The sequence below is a fragment of the Varanus komodoensis genome, unplaced genomic scaffold (assembly GCF_004798865.1).
Source record: "Varanus komodoensis strain SLA01 unplaced genomic scaffold, ASM479886v1 scaffold1, whole genome shotgun sequence".
NCBI classification, from domain to species: domain Eukaryota; kingdom Metazoa; phylum Chordata; class Lepidosauria; order Squamata; family Varanidae; genus Varanus; species Varanus komodoensis.
The window spans coordinates 38761201-38779272 of NW_025335268.1; the positions used below are offsets into that span (position 1 = coordinate 38761201).

The window sequence follows — 18072 nt, forward strand, 5'->3', positions numbered from 1 at the left end:
CTTAAGCATGACACATTTGGTTACCATGAATCACCATGGAGAATGGTTTGTTCTAAGGTGTCCACGTTTCAGCATTTTGCCATGATATGTGAAGCTGGTAATGGTGTTTTTCCAGAGTTTCCCCATTTCAGCCCATGAGTTTGGCAGCACTCTTCACAAAGCGTAAAACTGAACTATGCAATTTGCTGGCATGGGAAGTGGTTTTGGCTGGCAGTCCAGACGGCTTTAAAAAGGGATTGCATGGATTCACGAGGAGGAAGGTTCTGGCTAGTTGGTATCTCCCTTACCAGAGGTGGCTTGCCTGCATGAGTCAGCTGCTGAGTAGCTTGGGCTTGTGCCCCTCCTGCTCGAGGAATCCTGTGGGCAGCTGCTTTGCTACTGTGTGTGCAGAGTGCTGGACTGGCTGGACCATTGGCCTGATCTAACATGGCTTCCCTTAAGTTCTTACATTCTTAAAAGTGTCTGTGGCTGCTCCAACGGCCATCTGCTGCCCTGGTCACCTAGCAACACCCGAGCTGCCAGAGGTCAAGATGGTAATCGGTGGTCCCTGCACTTCCTGCCCTCCCCCGTGGTGAATGCCTTCCAAAGCCCAGATGCCCTGTCATGTCTTCAGCCTGGCTGATTGTCCACCTACCCACAACCCTTCTTAGCCACCTGGCCCAACTGTGCCACCATATCCCTGCCGGGTGTGGCCTTCCACACTGTCTCCTGTTATGTGAAGCAAATTGTCCCTTCTTGTGTGAGCACGCTGTCCCTTCTCATACAAGTGTGTGCGGCAACACAACCTCATACAAGAGAGGATAGCACGCTTGCATAGGATGCTGGCAGGCAAGATGGCCATCCTGGCAAACCAACCAGGAGGTAGGCAGGTGGGCAATCAGCTAGGTGAGAGGTAGGCAGGTGATTTGGCCAGGCATTGAAGGGCATGTGTGAGGATGGAAGACAGAGGCAACTGTGCTACTCTAATGAATGGACAAGGCCTTCTCAGAGTGACCATGTTGCTATCATGAGTTGCTATCATGGGGTTCTCTGGAGCCACTGTGATACTCTAATGATTAAATGTCTCTGCAGAGTGGCAGATCTTATCTTTGCTTTGCCAACTTAACAGTCAATGAATCATGTGAATAAAATATAAAAATATGTTTCGTTGAGATCCTGCAAATATGCACAACTATGCAGGACCAATGGGGGGATCAGAACCTATTTGCACAATTTATAAAGATCAAACAAAAATTAATGGTTCCTAATAATATAAGGGCATTGCCAACATAAGAGAAGCCATGCTGGATCATCTCGTCCAGCATTCCAACCAGCTGCCCACAGGATCTCAGAAACAGGTAATGAGTGCAATGATTTCCCAGCAACTGATGTAGAAGTGGCAATGGGAACTGGCCAGGGGACAAACAGCACTGAGGAGGGTGAACGGTGGCACCATCGGCAAGATTTCAAGCAGTAGTCACCAGGGTTTTCTACCATTCTTGCCAGGCAGGTTCAGGCAGTCACATTAAGTCAAACAACCCTACCACAAGCCATGGCTTCTCAGGGTGGACTGTTTGCAAAAAGCAACTCACAATGGGAAAACCACACCTGGTTGGAATGCTATTGAACTACCGATTGTTTAACTTAGTGTGGCTTCAGAACCAAGTCTATGTAGTGAGAGCTTGTACAACTCACATCTTCTTGACCTTCACTACCAAACTTTTATACTTCTTTATTCTAAAAAGCACTGAGCTCAGGCAGGTAAAAGAATACTCTTTTTCACAGAATAGTAGAGTTGGAAGGGGCCAAGAAGGCCTTTGAGTCCAACCCCTGTTGTTGCAGGATGCCAGTGTACAACATCCCACTTGGATGACTGTCCAGTTTCTTTTTCGATGTCTCTAGCATAGGGGAGGTCACAACCCTTTAAGCAACTGGCTTCACGGTTATATTGCTCTGACAATTTGGAAACTTTTTCTGATATCTAGCCTGAATCTGGGTTATTGCAACTTCAGCTGATTATTCCATGTCCTACACTCTGGTATGAGTGAGAACAGAGCTTGTCTTTCCTCTTTGTGACAGCCTTCGAGATACTTATAGAGTGATATCATACACTCCTCAGTCTTCTTTTCTCAAGACCAAACAGGCCAGTTCTCTCAGTCTCTCCTCATATGGCAGCATTTCCAAACCTTGGGTCATTTTTATTGCCCTCCTCTGGGCCCTTTCAAGTTTTCCTGCATTTTTCTTAAAACTTGGCTCTCAGAATTGGGCACAGTGTTCCAGATAAGGTCTGACTAGTGAAGATAAGGTCTGCCTAGTGACCTCATAATTTGCTTTCTTGTGTTTCTCATGCTCTGGCACCAATGTTCCTATTAGCACTGAGATTTCAGAGTCCTGTTACTGCAATTCAAAGTTGAAGGTTTGTTTGTTTGTTTTGCTTTGTTGCCTTATGACTTACTTGGGCTTCTAATGCAATGGGTGTGGGATTCCTTTCCTAGGAGAGATGCTGAGCTTTATTGAAAAAGATCAGCACTGTTCCAGAATGGAAGAATTCTGTATTTAATAACTAGGGATACATTATTTGCCTGGCAAACCTCTACTTATGCAATCAATTCTAACCAGTTTATAGGTTTCTGAAGACACTGACCAGATTCCAAATTATTCCAACCTGTAGTTGAAATAGGTAAAGCAAAATTAACCAGTACAAAGTCCTGCTCTTCAGGTAAAGACAGGTCCAATCACAGTGTCAAGATTCAATTACTATCAAGTCAAATGCTTTATACTACACAGTATTAAATTCTGATTTTCTATCAGAATCTGCTGTGAGCATTAAGTGATAATGCTTTTCTATGACCAAACAAATGTTTTGACATAGAAGAAAACAGACTTTAATTTTCTAGTTTATTCCCTGGAAAATTTGTTTGAACCACTCATGATAGTGCCTCTATAAGATTCACAGAAATTTTTATCATCTTCAATGCTGCTGCACATGAAACGGTCAGCTATCATGCAATGTGAGCAGCATTCGTGAAAATAAGATAAAGTCAAGATTTTTAAAATTTTAGGCGTTGTTTTGTCACTGGAGATATGATCATGCTTTTCAAATTTATGTCCATCCCTCAAGGCATATAAAATGTTAGAGTGTTTCAAATCACCAGCTGTGAAAACAGTGTCCTGCCAAAGAAGAAAAGTCATAGCATCACAGCTGCTCAGGTTAGGGAAAGTATATGTTAGGTTTTGGTCGGTGAATCCAAAATATAAAACATTAACTTCCATGTAAAACTTTTTGACTTGGCTGCCATCTTCTGGAAATCTTTGCAAATACTGGAAAAAGTTAGTATTCCTTAAAAAGTTTAAGTTTTTGAGTGAGCCACTGACGTCATAGTTCTTTTTCTTGGCTTAGCATCAGCAGCCCGCCTTGCCATGGGCCCAAGGCCCACAAAACACCCACCAACTTTGATGCCAGCATTTGCCTTGATGCCACCGGCGCTGAAACCTGCTTTGGTCCACTGCCAGCCCTTTCGTCCAGCTGTGGGTTTACTGGGGACATTGGCTTAGCTTGGGCAGTTGTTTACCATTTAAAACAGGGCTCTGGATCTCTCTTGGCCTACAACTCCCATCAACCCTCACTATTAGTCAAGTTTGCTAGAACTGATAAGCATCTGGAAGGCCACAAGTTGCTCATGGCTGATTTCTAATTTCCTGCAATGTTCCATAATGCCAGACATCCCTCCTCTCAGATCCACTGTGGTAAATTTAAAAGGTGGGTTTCCAGACCTAGCTGTGTCTAGCCATGTGCAAGACTTTATTTCTGTTTACAGCTGATGCGAATATACCCCTCTTGCAACCTGAAACTCAAGCAGGGATGCCTGTTCAGGTTTGAATGGGTGCGGTCATGCAAATCCATGTGTCCAAAATGTACACACCTGTACTTTCAGAAGTATGAATTTGCACAAATCGTCCTGGAATCTGCATTTATAAGCTTAAGCATATAATACAGGAATGCACATTTTATTGGAAGCGTACACTTTTAAAAACAAGTATCTTAATGGAGAAAAATGGCTTACTTTTAAAAACATGAAAACACTCTCTTTCAGCAACACAAGCAAGGTGAAATGAACTTCAAGGAAGAATTTGGAGCACTCAGGCGACTGGAATGCTGCCTGCTGCCTCATCTCTAGCCGTGCCTGGGGATTTGCCCTGAGGGGCACCCAACTGTCTACCCCGTCCTCCACTCCAGCAAGCTCTGCTCTTTGCATGCTTATTGCTTCTAGTAAAAGGCCTATCAAATGTCTTATCACAGTGAGAAGCTAAGGACATCCCTCTTCACTCCAAATGTTGTATCTTCTGCTCCTTGGAAATTATCCTCCAGCAATTTTTCTCCTTCCGTGCTCACTCCCTAAGGTTGACTATGGGGCAGATGTGAAACCTGCTTCCCATGCCTCCTAATTCCAGAAGGCCTTCTCCTAACTGCATAGCATCCATCCTAAACTTAATAATATGTCCATCCTGCCTTTCTAGCATAAGATATCCAAGGCAGCCAGTGGAACACACAGACACACCCAACAAAGAAAGAAAGATGACATGTATCCCAGAATTAGAACAATTCAAACAATTCAAAGGTTCACATTGAATGCAACTGCTAAATAACTAGGGAACAATAAATGAGAGCACTCCAATTAAAGTGACAGCAGAGTCCTGCTTTTTGGCCACTCTAAAAGAGTGACAGTAATAAGAATGTTCAGCACCAAATGGCTCTGATGTCTTTCAACTGTTTCTATTGTTAATGGAATTCCACCATAAGTCAGAGAAGAGAAGCATTTCCATCATCTACTTCTGTGTATATAGAATGCATAGCATGGGTTAGGAATGTAATACCCCAGTGGGGGAATCTCATGGTTATATGAACAGGGCATTTTCCAAGCCTACTGAAGTCTATAGCAATTTCAATACCCAGGAGCAAAACAGATGGGAGGGCCTTTTTAAAAAAGATGACCAACTTCCCAAGCTAAGCCATTGGGCCACTTGGATAAGATACAATCTTTAACACTAAGCATGAGAAGGAGTGGAAGGAGAGAAAATGAGGGATGACGCTGCACCAGATGTTTAAGATTTCACTGTGTGTAGAGAAGAGATTAATAACTAAACAGACCCCGGCATGGGAGAGCACAGGAAAATGAATATTTAGATTTATTGAATGAACAAAAGCTCTTGCGTACATGCAAAATTCTGAATGAAATCAGGATCTTGTTGAATAACACCAGACATATAAAAGTATTATGCTTGTGGTATATAATTTACCATGGCCTGAAGATGCTTCATTTTCCATGGGCAGTTCATAGTCATCACACCATTTCTTTGAAGCAGGCACTGCAAAGAGACTTCCAAAGATCCTTGAACTCCCAAAAGGAACACTTTCTTCCCATCTAGGGTAGTACATGCTGGATGACAGAAGATAACATTGCTCTAATTAACTACATTAGTAGCCAACTGCATTGAAGAACTATAACTGCATGAAGCCATTCTCATGAGATCCTGGGCTCTCGCCTACCAAATTCTCTTATGAAACAAGTTGCAATTTTAAAAAAATCAGAACAAGCCAGCATTATTATACACAAGGAATTTTTCTGATGGCCAAGACCACCATGTAACTGGTCAGGAGACATTTGATCAGCTCTGACAGATTAATAGAGAGAAGTATGTTTTTGTGTATTTATATAAGGAATCACAAGGTTGGCCTGAGTAACAGACGCATTAATGACATCTTGCTAAATTAAATGAAAGATATATCTTACTTGCACATGTTGTTAATTTAGCTAGTTCTAATTCAATCCAGTTCCACATGGATTTGAATACATTTGACACTTCTCTTTTTACATATCCTAGCATAACAGTGCAATATGTCTACAGAGAAGTTACCCCTACTGAATTCAATGGGATTTATTCTCAAGTAAGTAGGTCTCAGACTGCCGTTCAAGATATATTTTTCCTCAGCAACAATTGAAATCTGAGGTCATCGTGTCATGAACAGCTGCCTCAGCCTTATCCTTTAATATCCAGAAACCTGCATTTTTAGTGATTAAGCATAATACTCTCCTTCCTATTTACAAGAGGGGGACATCCGGGAATTTAGTTCCATTTTCTGCACTGCTGCATCCTACCAAGGCTGCTAAAGCCTGGATTATTAAAGCATTTAGAACTGTATATCCAAGGTCCAAATCATGAGCATGAGAGAAATCAAAGAGCCTTAGTAACAGCAACAAGCTTCTCTGGCAGAATCTGCACAACGAGGCAAGATGCACCGCTGAGGAATTCTACAAACTGTGCCCCTGGCACACACAGCTGGCAGGATGTGGTGATTAGAGAGCTAGAATCCAGGTTCTAGGCCTCACTTGGCTATGAGTCTCATTCAGTGACTTTGGGCCAGTCCCTGACTCTCAGATCAACCTGCCTCACAGGGTTGTTGTTGGGAGGATAAAATGGAGTTATGCAAGCTATCAGAGATTCTCACAATAGGAGAAGGCTGGGATATAAACACATTAAAATAATAATGCCAATTTATTATTATTATTATTATTATTATTTCCCAAGTGTAATCATGTGAGCCATGTCTTTGTGTAGAGTTATGCAGTGAAAGTTGGGCAGCACCTAATATTAGCTCTACATGGCATAGATCCAGTGAAATGAATGGGACTTGAGTCTCATTCCTTTTAATGTAGGAATTACATTAGATACCTCCCAAGTAAATGCCTCCCTATACATGTTTACTCAAAACTATGTCCTACTGGGTTCAGTAAGGCTTTCCCAGTTAAGTGTGGACAGTATTTCCACTTAAATTCACTGTCTGTGTTTATGCTAAAGACTTGTGAGAGACTTGGTATGGGTCTGGATGGCATGAATGAGAAGCACACAGGCAAGCAGAAGGAGCAAGGAAGATGGGATAAGCAGCCCATCTTATTTCTTCTGCTCTTTGTTCCTCATGCCTCATTTGCCACTCAGATGATTGTGACTAAGAAAGAGTGTTTCCCTTCAGGGCATCCAACAGTCAGAATCCATGGGCATTCCCATTTTTTGGACTAGTCAGCAGCCTAGTGCAAGAGAAGCCAGATCCACAGAAGGCCCTAGAACACTCTTGCCTCAACAGCAAGGAAGAGAAGGTGCAGAAAGAAAGGGATTAAACCAGGCCAGCTGGCTTTGTACCTCTCAAACCCTCCTCTTCACCCAACTTCGCCGACCAGCTTCCTGTTCTTTCTCTCAGTATGCAGAACCACCATAGCCTACTTATGAAAGGCAGAGGGATCAGCACTGCTATCCTAATTCTTTGAACACAATCAACATCCTGCTATGTTTTGGAGAAGACTGGAGCTTAAGGAGAGAATTGCATGGCTTCAGTTTCCTTCTTTCTATCTAGAAAAAAGCCCCAGACACCAGAAAATAGCACCATAATGTATGTTCAAAACTTTCTCTATATTTCTCAGAACAGGGATGTTCTCTTTAAAGATAATGTATGCATCTTTTCCTGCTAGGGCTGGCCAAAGCATTTTGCTGCCCTGGGCACTTCCCCTACCCCCAAGTCATATTGCACAGTCCCCAAGACTGGTCTACTTATTTCAGCATTCAAGGTAGAAAATCCCATGAGTCCCTCTTCCCCTCCCTGAGAATAAAGAACAAAGTAAACATGAACAACACAGCAAGGAACTTTCTTTTCATGACATGAAATGGGCTGGAGAGAGTTAGCTCTTCTCAGCCACCCTGCAGCTGAGTGAGGTTTTTGTCTCACTCACAGACAGTCCGAGGTATTGTGGAAGGACAGTGCAGTGTGCTTAGTGCACTGCAAAATGCCCCCTCTCCCCACTTTCTCCTTTAGGATTTAGTTCTGGGGTTCTCGAGGAGCAGAATTTAAGTGAACAGCTGGAAATTTCATCCAGGAGCCCCTACTTAAAAAAGCATCTTTATACTTTCTTCTTCCCATTTCCTTCACAGAAGAGAGGACTCTCTCCTTACCCATCTATCTAACCTTGCATTGGAGAGCACCTTTATCTTATTTATCTTAACAACCTTGCATGGCAGGCCGGTGTTTTGCAGAGGAGCCATCATTCGACTCAGGCAACTTCAGCAGTGCATGGGTGAGCCAGGATGTCAACACAGAAAGTGTAGTGGATGCAGAGAAACAATTATGCTGTACCTAGTTTTTCCAGAAGCTTGATCACAGCACCAGCGGTTGGGGGAACCACACATTCATGCATATCTCCATGCACTAATCTCACCAAGTTAAAATCTGTTACTCTGTAATAAGTAAATAAATAAGAGAACCAAGGCAGAGAGAGAGAGAGACCAGAATGTTTATATCTTTCATGGACATGCATATCCATGAAATATCATAATGTTATCAATCCATTAGAACACTTCTCTTTGTAGAATGAAATATATACCTACTGAAGCCAAACACAGTTTCTCAGTTGATTTGAAACTGTATTGAAGGAAATCAGCTTCAAAGAAAATCCTGCTCCATCCCTTACTTGGAATTGCTAAGAAAATCCTCACTTCCCTTCCTTAATAAAACCACATTAAGAACCCAGCCCTATTCACGTTTAGACAGAAAACAGTCCTTCAGCTCCCAGTAATTGCCAACCAGCCATTTTCTGTATAAACACGCACAGGATTACACCCTAAATACAAGTTTATATATTGCCGTTTCTTCCACCCATTCTCCTGATATCTTTTTAATGTGTGCTGCTACAGTGAAGCAACTGCATACTTGCATAACAGTTCAGCAATCAGAGCTCACCAGGGAAGTCTGTCGCCATTTGTCAAACAGGCCTGGAATGTGCTCCCACTGTCTCTAAACCAGACACTTTCTCTATGGTATCTCCAATAACAGAGAGCAATTATGCGGAAAGGTTTTTGTGGCCAAGTGATAAAACCCCCACTCCTTTGTTTTAAGAGAACTTTCCTCCCTGCTTATGAGAATCACCTGATGATTGAAGGCACATTATTATAGGCTGTCAACCCTCTCCCTTCTTACATCTTCCCTGTGAGCTATGAGTTTTAATGATGCTTCTTTGAAGATGGGGTAGAAATGACAAATCAAGGCCTCAAACTTACTTTTAATAATAGACCAAGAGAGCAGGCAACTTTGGATGATCTCCAGAAATAAACACTGTTTCTGTTGGAATGCACATGCAGCTCCTAGTGCCTCTAGGAAAAATGCACGTGCTCTTTTGAAGGGAAGCAGACAGGGGGGAGAGGGAGAGAATTGCTCTACCTTGCACATAATCTGGAAGCCTAAGAGACTGGATGGGCCAGGCCCACATTTCTGCCATAGCTTCTGAAGAACTCTCAATGCAGCTGAAAGTTCCACTGACATGACATTGGGACAGTAAACTGGACCGTTCACTCCTTCACTGCTATTGGAAATGCAAAGATTAAAAAAAGTAGGGAGACTTAATGAATATCAGCAACTTTACTGCTATACTAAGAAAAAATATATATAATAGTGTATTTGATTTTTCTCTCCAATAACCTGGGTTTTGTCTTTTGGAACCAGCAGAACATAATCATATAAAGACTGTAATAATAGGTTGGGATGGAGGAAGCCAACTTAGGCAATGTTTTTGACAACTTTAAGGACAGTAAAGGTCCCACAGTGTCCCAACATTTGTATCAGCCCAATGGACTTTGTAGTGCTTAGCTTACCCGTTCACGTCTTTCTCCGGTTTAACAGCATTCAAGACTTTGCTTGTGTATAACTCTTTATGGAGGTGAAGGAGAAGGCCATGGATTTTGGGATTTTCATTGAGCTTTATTATTTCATCTATTACCTATATAAAGTTAACAAATCAAGATTGTAAAAGTACTGGACTTAGGAACCCAGGAAGGTGTTTTATAGCAAGCCAGACCAGCATTCTGTCCACCCTGGTATCCACCCAGTCTCACTGGCACTGACTGGCTATGCTCTCCAGTGTTACAGGCAGGAATACTTCCAGCCCTATCTGATGATGCTGAGGATTGAACTGTGGATCTTGTGCATGCAAAGCATGTGCTCTACTCATGAGCCACAGCCCCCTCAATGTTAGAGCACTGTCAAATGTGAATGGAGTTTAGTTTTAAATATGATGCATTTCCCCATTGATCAGATATGAATTTCACCTGCAGAAGCTAAAGAATTCAGCAAAAGTGCATACACAAAATTACAGTGAAAGTATACAGATGGGCAGGTCTACTCTTATATATCTCAATCTGTACTTAGGAGAGCTCATAGCAAAGACTCAGTACAGGCAAGTGACTGCAGTGTCAAAGGAATGATATTTCCACTCCAAGCTTAAGCAGAACCTTCAAGAGTTAGCCATGGCACTGAATCCTATTTCCCAACTAGGATCAGTACCACGGACAGCTCCTTCAAACACAGCCCTGGACTGGTTGCATTGCCTCGCTGACACAGGAGCAACAGGCTACTGCTGAAAAGAAGGCACACTAATTGCAACAGTCCACAGAACTATCATGAGATGATATTCATAACTCTGAAGATATCACTCAAGGATGATGCCAAATATGAACAGGTCAAGCAGGGGCATCATCACTGTACAATTACAGCTGTGCAGGGTTTATAATTGCTAGCATGAAACTGCAGCGGTCCTGAAGTGCAGTTAGCTTGGTGGATGAATAAAGTTATAATATGGCAATAACTTGCTATCCATTGAGGAAAAAAGCCCTCTTAAAAAGTCCTCTTCTGGAGTTCATATGTGAACAACAACTGGAGATGCCTGCAGAAACTCCTCCACTCCATGCTAAGGAAGGAAGTCTGAAGAGGTAAACCAGGCATGGCTGAATCGTGTGGTTACAGGCCTCTATGAGATCAGGAACCCTCCCAGTGTTGTGGGGGACTGTGACTAGACCATGTGGAAAGCTACAGTCCCTTGGCAGCATGCAGAGGCCGGGAGTGAAGAGGGCAGGCAACTACACACATCTCCCTCATCCTTCCATGTTTGCAGTCTTTTTTTTTACATCAGAACACAACCAGAGATAAAGATGTCATTGTACAACGAAGACAGGTGAATGGATGATGCTTCTAAGACAAGGGCTTACAAGTATATCAAGGCTGGTTTAGTTCTCTCAGATAAACAAATGGTCATTGTTTGGTGTGGATGATAAATGTTTTGCACCTAAAAGCAGTCACTGGGTTCAGACACCACCTATGAGTATGGACTTTGAAAACCATGGTTTCTTGGGCTATGAAATATGGGTTGTTTGTGGTAAACAAAATATGATTTGTTAGTATAGCTGGGTTCAGAAAATTCAACAAGCCACATTTCAGTAACAAGCCCAAATTCAGCAATAATTTATACTCATGATGATGGGTTATTGTGTTTCAGAACCCAGCCAACATGTGGATGGGAACTAACTCCCTGCCAGAGAATCCACAAAAAGTGGGAACCATGTACCTCCTGAAGACAGTTCCAAGGAAGAGAAAATACATTTCTGATGCTATTTCCTCAGAGGCTGGGCTTGGGAAAGAAGTCTTTCCCTGCTTCTACCCCCAGGTACAATCTCTATGCTATGTACAGAACATTGTTCACCAATGCCTGTGGCTCTGGGGAATGCATTTCTGTTTAGGAGAAAAGTAGAGGCCAGGAAGGACAAGATTTGGAGAAGCAGACCAGGCTCTGCCCTGCACTCCATCTGAAGAAGTTGCCTCTGCGAAGAATGGGAAACATGGAAAAAGGATTGGAACTTTCTGGCTCTCCCCCATTCCTTCTATATCATGGTGCTGTAGCATGTTTCTCTGACAAATTATATTTTATGAGTAGTGCATTTAAGTTTCTAGCATCATGGGTATAATTATTAGAAGTGCCATCTTTGAAGCGCTTTCATATCTAAGCTTGCCAGAACTTGTAGTGAAGTTTCACAGTTGCTTTCTACAGTCAACAGCTATGGTAAGAAAGTAGCTCTTCACAAAGAGTTCCATTTGATAAGGCTACCACTGAACTTTTTCCATTAAAATATATCAAGCTCATTTACAGTGGAGTCCTATACATAAGTCTCACTGGAGCTTATTCCCAGGTTTTATTGTGGAACCATAAGCCTGAATCCAGCTTCTGGAAAGCACTTCCGAATGTGTGCGATCTGTTGCTAATTTCTCTCCCTGGCAGTGGCTCCTTTTGGCCCTGAAAAGCCACTGTTGAGGTTCAAGGAATCATTTGGAAAGGTGTGTAATACTGGGCAAGGTATTATGCACCTTACTCAACTCTGTGTCTACAGAAGTGCTTTCCACTTGTGCAAAGGGGACTTTGGATCCAAGCCACACAGTCACACTCGAGCAGAAACAAATGTAGCAGGGAGAAGGTAGAGAGAGCACTACTGCACATTCTCTAAAACAATCTCTCTCTCAAAATAATTTTAACAATAATATTTACCTGCCTGTGTGGAAAATATGTGTTCTTAACGGCTTGGTGATTCTATGATTGCACAATAACCACCAGTAATAATGTAGTTCTTATTAGCAACCCATTGGTAATGGTCTTACAATACAAAGACACTGTAATTTAAGGTGCTGAGAAAAAACACCTGAGTGTGAAATCCCCAAAGGAACAATATACAGCCGCAAACATCTCCAGTTTTATGAGATGATATGGATATGTAGAGAAATACAGGATGATGTGCAGGGGTGAAGCAAGGACTGAGGACCATCCGACTCAAATTTGAATTCCTGGGTTATTTTTAGAAACCGTTTATTTAGTAGAATATGAACTCTTACATACTTAGCTCATTTAAGAACTTGTTTATAAGGCAGGTACAGTGACTTAAATAAGACTAAATATGTAATGCTTTGCACACTTACTCAGTGAGTCTTTCTTGTGAGTAACCATGCCTAGGATGTGCACGGTGTGCAGCTGCAATCTCAATACACTTCTCCTTGAGTAATGCTGTAATAACTACTCATTACTTCAGAGTAAACTTTACCAAACTTTATAGGCTTATTTTTGAGTAAGCATGCATAGGATCAGGCTAGATACTTCCCCAAGGCTTCCATATTTGTGTACTTTGGATTATACTGTTAAAATGCAATCTTAGATATGTCTGCTTAGAAGTACAGCTGAGTTCAACTGCACGTACTTCCAGGTAAGTGGGTATAGGATTGCATCTTTATGCTGTTTACAGTCATGTTATGACAGATACTGCTAGGAAAAGGCATAGATGCTGTGAATCCAACAATACAGTAACAGTGAAAATGTAGATTCACAAAATTGGTTACCTCATTTTCTGTGCAGTTGGAAGGGAGGCAGATACAAACAACATTCAAGCCAATCTGCAAAGAAACAAAGATACGGTTTAATACAAAATTCAACCCACTTTCAATTTTTATTTCATTTATTTATTTTGAGGGGAGAGGGATAATGTTTCCATATTCTCACCTCTTCAGCAATGTTTCTGATAACTTCTTGCCCCAAATCATCATCATTAACCTTGGTTAGATGAAAAAAAGAAAAGCAAAGAGTAATTGTAACAGGGCCAAGAAAAAGCTTCATAAGCAACTTGTAACTGAGTTAAGATTGGCAGGCAGCCCTGGATCAGAATTTTCTGGCTGAGAAATAACATGAATGGAAACTGCGCCTGTCCTTTAATATTAGGTATGAAATGGGTGTCTTGCACCACCAAGCACTTTTGAACAGATTTGTGGCAATGAATAGCTTGGCCTTCCTACCCTGATTACCAGCTCTTGTTGTTGTTTTAAAACCACTGGTGCTTGCCCAGCCTTGTGGTTACATAGAAACAAGACACACCTCTACAAAATACAAAGGGAACTATATTAACATTGTTTCTACATGCATTTCACAGGAAAAAGTGAAGCTTGGCAAGCAGTAAAGATGATCAGTAGATGTAGTGCTGTAGATGTTTTCAAGATGTGTTCTTCTGCAGAATGAAACCACGTGTAGCAATACCAGCCAGTGTGGTACAGTGCAAAGGCTGCTGTACCTGGACTGGGGGTCGAAACTGGGTTCAAATTCAGATTCAGTGGGCAATATCTATGGGAAACGAGTATCTAGCTCTAGTATAGATATAGTATCAATATCTATGGGAAACTGGCCACCCTGGAAAAAGGGCGAAGCACTGTTTGAAATCAGGGAAGAGAGTCGCTCCAGGGTGAAGCACTGAGCATCCCTCCCACAAAGAGCATCCCGCCCCCACTTAAATCCAGCTTGCCACATCTGGCTGAGCAAACCTCCCCACCCGTTCCTCAGAAGCAGCTTGGCATGAAGGGCTAAACCACAGGATCCCAGGCCAAGCAAAAATAGCCTCAACCCCCTCGCAGAGGTGCAAGAATACATCTATGCAGCCAGGACTATTTCTGTCTAGATTTAAGATACATTAGTCCTCAAGAGAAGCAGCCATTCAGAAGCTGAAAGATCAAGAGTCTGTGCCCCCCACCCCAGCAAGCTTTTAAACTTTTAATTGAACTGCTACACCTTCTCAATCTTCAAGCTCTTCGGGTACCTGAATCCATATGAATCCCATGATCTACTTTTTGATCTTTCTGTGCTTTACCTGTACAATAGAAAGTGTTGGCTTAAGTGTAGGATGCTTTATCTGCAGTAAGTCCAGGGCTTTTCTCGAGCTCTCAATGATTTCTCTAAAAATAAACAAACATACCCTCTGCATTAGAATAGGATGCAACTTTCTCCCATACATTTCATCCAAATTTCCCAGATCACCCACAATTACAATTCATTTTCAACAAAACCATCTTGTGGTAATACGTCACTTTTGACAACTGAAAGAGAAATCTGTGTTTAGAAAGAAAAGCTCATATCCAGCATACCTGGCTGCCAAATGCTAGAAGGTGAAAGTTCTCTTTCTGTCCGAACATGTGTAGATTTTATTCATTTTATTTACCACATTTGTATGCTGCTCCATATTCCAAGGGCTCTCTGGACAGCTCACAGAACAGCATGCAATAGAATTGCTGTTACCTGTACACTTACTCAGAAGTAAGCCCCAGTGAACACAGCAGAGCTCATTTTTCAGCAAACATCCACAGGATTGAACTTAAAGTGTTTATTTCCTTAACAATATTTGCACTATAATAGAGGAATTCTAATAACCTAGTACAGCTACTGGCAAAAAAATGCTCTACCAGCAGTGTGCATATGCCTACCTGGAAAACTCTATGGGCATAAATCTATTGGAGTTAGGTGCTCAAAGGGGGTGTTCCAGAGCTGGGTCAGAAGTGGCTTTGGATGCAAGGCCTCTGAACTGAGAACCTTTCTCTTCTTCCAAGGGTTCCTCTCCTGTGACATCCTGGGGCAACCCCCAACCCTACTTTCTGTGACTAGATTGTGGTTGCAGGGAGGTAATCCTACTATATAGCCCAGTAAAATGTAGCATGTGCACTTGGTAGATCCTTCAGAAATGCTGAACATTCCACCCTTTCATTCCTTCCCCATCCAAGGGGCAGTGACTGGCATTCCAGACAATAACGTTGCTTCTCCCTGCTTGATCATTTGTTGGGATTTGGACTGTGGGACGCTAGACCTTGGCACCATTGTTCATAATTTGGACCCAAGGCCAACTTCCAAGAACAAACTATGTGGAAGCAATCTCATTAATAATTTATCGACGGGCATTTATAAACCGCTTGCATCAAAAGATTTCAAGGCAGTGCACACAGTTCACATAAAAACGAAGAGCGATGCATAGAACAGATCATATTCACATAAGACAATAGGTTACACTATACACTATTCAGGGAGCGCTTAAACAGATGGCTCTTCAATATTCACCCAAAAAGAAAAAGAGTTATCACACGTCTACTGTCAGAGTCAAGATTATTCCTCAGAGTTGGTGCCACTACATTCAATGTCCTGCATCAAACTGTGCCGCAGAGCTCAGAAGTATCTGGCATTTATAATGGCACAGCAATGTATAAACATGCAGCTTCTGCCTACAAAATACACATATGAAAGTTTGGAAGGAATGAGGCCTCTTATCATGTTTATTTTACAGGCCATAACTTCAATAGGTAACTCTTGTTCCCACGAACCACTCCATTGGTTCCCACGAAGTGATTCTTACTTATACCCTGAAGCAACACAAACTAGTAAGTTCCACAATACTAAAGAGTTTATGGTTCAGCTCCCTTTGTAATTCCACTGGAATGCAAGAAGTGATGCTCTTAACATAGCTGTCCGTAGCCACAAGCAATTTTAAGTAATACTAGGTTAATTTTTACTGGGTAGCAGAGAGGAAAGCATTTATTTTGAAGACAACATTTTCAGAAAGATATTGGCAGAATAAGTCACCATATTGCAAAAACTTGCTAATTTGCTTTTGTCAGTCATCTATGATATAAAACTTTAGTTTAGGCTTTGTAAAAACAAGGAAACAAGAGACTTGGTTCCCAAATTGGCAACAAACTATGTGTTAATTAATTAATCCACAATTTATCATGACACATGCTAGATGCATTTTGCAGTCTTTTTTGGATATTTAACTCCAAATCAGACTGACTGGGAGTTGGTATTTGACATCTGAACAATCAGTAGGTAAACTGAGGGCTGATCAACCCATGATTAAGATCTCTTTAAGGCAGCCTTAAGAGATTAAGGCTGCAAAACGTACCTAGCATGCACCACAGCAAACTGCGGGTTAATTAACTCACAATTTGTCTCTCTTACATGTGAGCAACCTCAGAAAGATACCATACTGAGAGACCTTGACCCAAAGTTACTAGCATCCCAGTCACACACAAATTCAGAAGCGACTTACAATGTAAGCTTGCATGTATGATGTAAATGTGTGATGTTGACCAAACAGACTTAAGTCACTTGACCAGAGTTAAGCTTATTTCTGAGTATAATGCATAAGTTGCAATAAAAGTGCAGTTTTTCCCAACAAGGGCTGCCAACTTTCTCACTACTCCTATAAAAGCAATGGGCTAAGTGCAAAGAAAGCAAGTACATCTTTTTCTATTAGAGAGATGAAAATACGCAGAAAAACTTCAATTTACTTGCCACTCTTAAAGGAAAAGGGCCAAGGGAGGCCCAGCAAGTCCCATTTCTAATCTTCTACTGGCAGGCAAAGCCATTTCCTAGCAAGACAGCCTGTTGGCCTCTCGGCTGCCTTAGGTTTGGCTGTTCTTACTAATGTTGGCTTGCCTTGTTTTTGGTCCTTACGTAACTATTTGATTGCCTTTTTTGTATTGTATTATATTTTGCATTATTGCTGATCGCAGAATGAATGCATCATTTGGTGGAAACCGAGATGCCTAATTAATATATTATTATTATTAATGACGACATAGTAACCGCACTGTTTATAATTGCAATACTGTTAGCAGTCTTAGACGGCTGCACTACTGCGACGCGGACAAAAATACAAAATTGGCAGCTTTCCCCTATTTACGTAAAAGCAGCGACATGTCAAGGGGACAAGCCGTCTTACAGGCTCTGATAACATCAGCACTCACTCCATTCACCGGTCCAGAACCCGACAATGAACGTGATCACGTGGCGCAGGAGGAAGCCGCGCCTTTCCCTTCCCTGGCAACTAATTGGCTCAGGACGCCGTCACTCTTCCCCTGCCGCGCCTCCGTTCAACCGCGTTGTTGCATCAGACACAACGACGCGGAGGCGGGGCTGCTGTACCCTCCCACGTGGAGCGCGGGCCGGCCGCTGATTATGAAAGAGCGAGCGAGCGCTGGGACTGGCCGCCCCCCCCCCCCCCCCCGGGGAAGAATGGAACTGGCCGCTTACCTGGCTGCAGAGTCAAGAGTTTTGCTGACGGCGGCGCGTTGCTCGTCCAAGGGGCTCCACGTGCCGCATATTCCGCGGCGGGGCAGGAGCACGGCGGTGGCGGCACAGCCGGTCGGAGCCGGGCGCAGCGGCCTCTCCCGAGCGCTCCAACAGCAGCTCCTCTTCTGTTCAGCCCGCCTGGGTGATGGCGCCGCCGGTCTCCACGGCAGACGGCGCAGCGCAGAAAGCCTCATCGTGTACCGGCAGAAGAGCGTGCAGGAGGCGCTGCTGGCGCTGCTGCCGCCGCCGCCGCCGCCACTGGTGCCACCGGGCGGGGAGGAGTTGCGGGGCTCTGGGGAGGGAGGGA

The 18072-nt window shown here is 42.8% G+C and overlaps 1 protein-coding gene across 3 annotated transcripts in view; it reads right to left on the reverse strand.

Annotated features, from left to right (window-relative positions):
* MTHFD1L (methylenetetrahydrofolate dehydrogenase (NADP+ dependent) 1 like) overlaps positions 1 to 17990 on the reverse strand; it is a 144032-nt gene extending 126042 nt beyond the window's left edge. For 2 of the 3 annotated variants that reach the window (XR_006413949.1, XM_044422800.1), the window contains exons 1-7: positions 17727 to 17990; positions 14521 to 14605; positions 13389 to 13439; positions 13229 to 13282; positions 9673 to 9797; positions 8162 to 8262; positions 5278 to 5417 (exon numbers count right to left, since the gene is read on the reverse strand). Coding sequence is in view for 2 of the 3 variants with exons in the window: in XM_044422800.1 (XP_044278735.1) it covers positions 5278 to 5417; positions 8162 to 8262; positions 9673 to 9797; positions 13229 to 13282; positions 13389 to 13439; positions 14521 to 14605; positions 17727 to 17959 (789 nt within the window). In the remaining variant the exon portion in view is untranslated. Of the gene's footprint in view, positions 1 to 5277; positions 5418 to 8161; positions 8263 to 9241; positions 9345 to 9672; positions 9798 to 13228; positions 13283 to 13388; positions 13440 to 14520; positions 14606 to 17726 lie in introns of those variants that run through there. The other variant, XM_044422807.1, reaches the window with a different exon arrangement.
* Between the last annotated feature and the right edge of the window lie 82 nt (positions 17991 to 18072).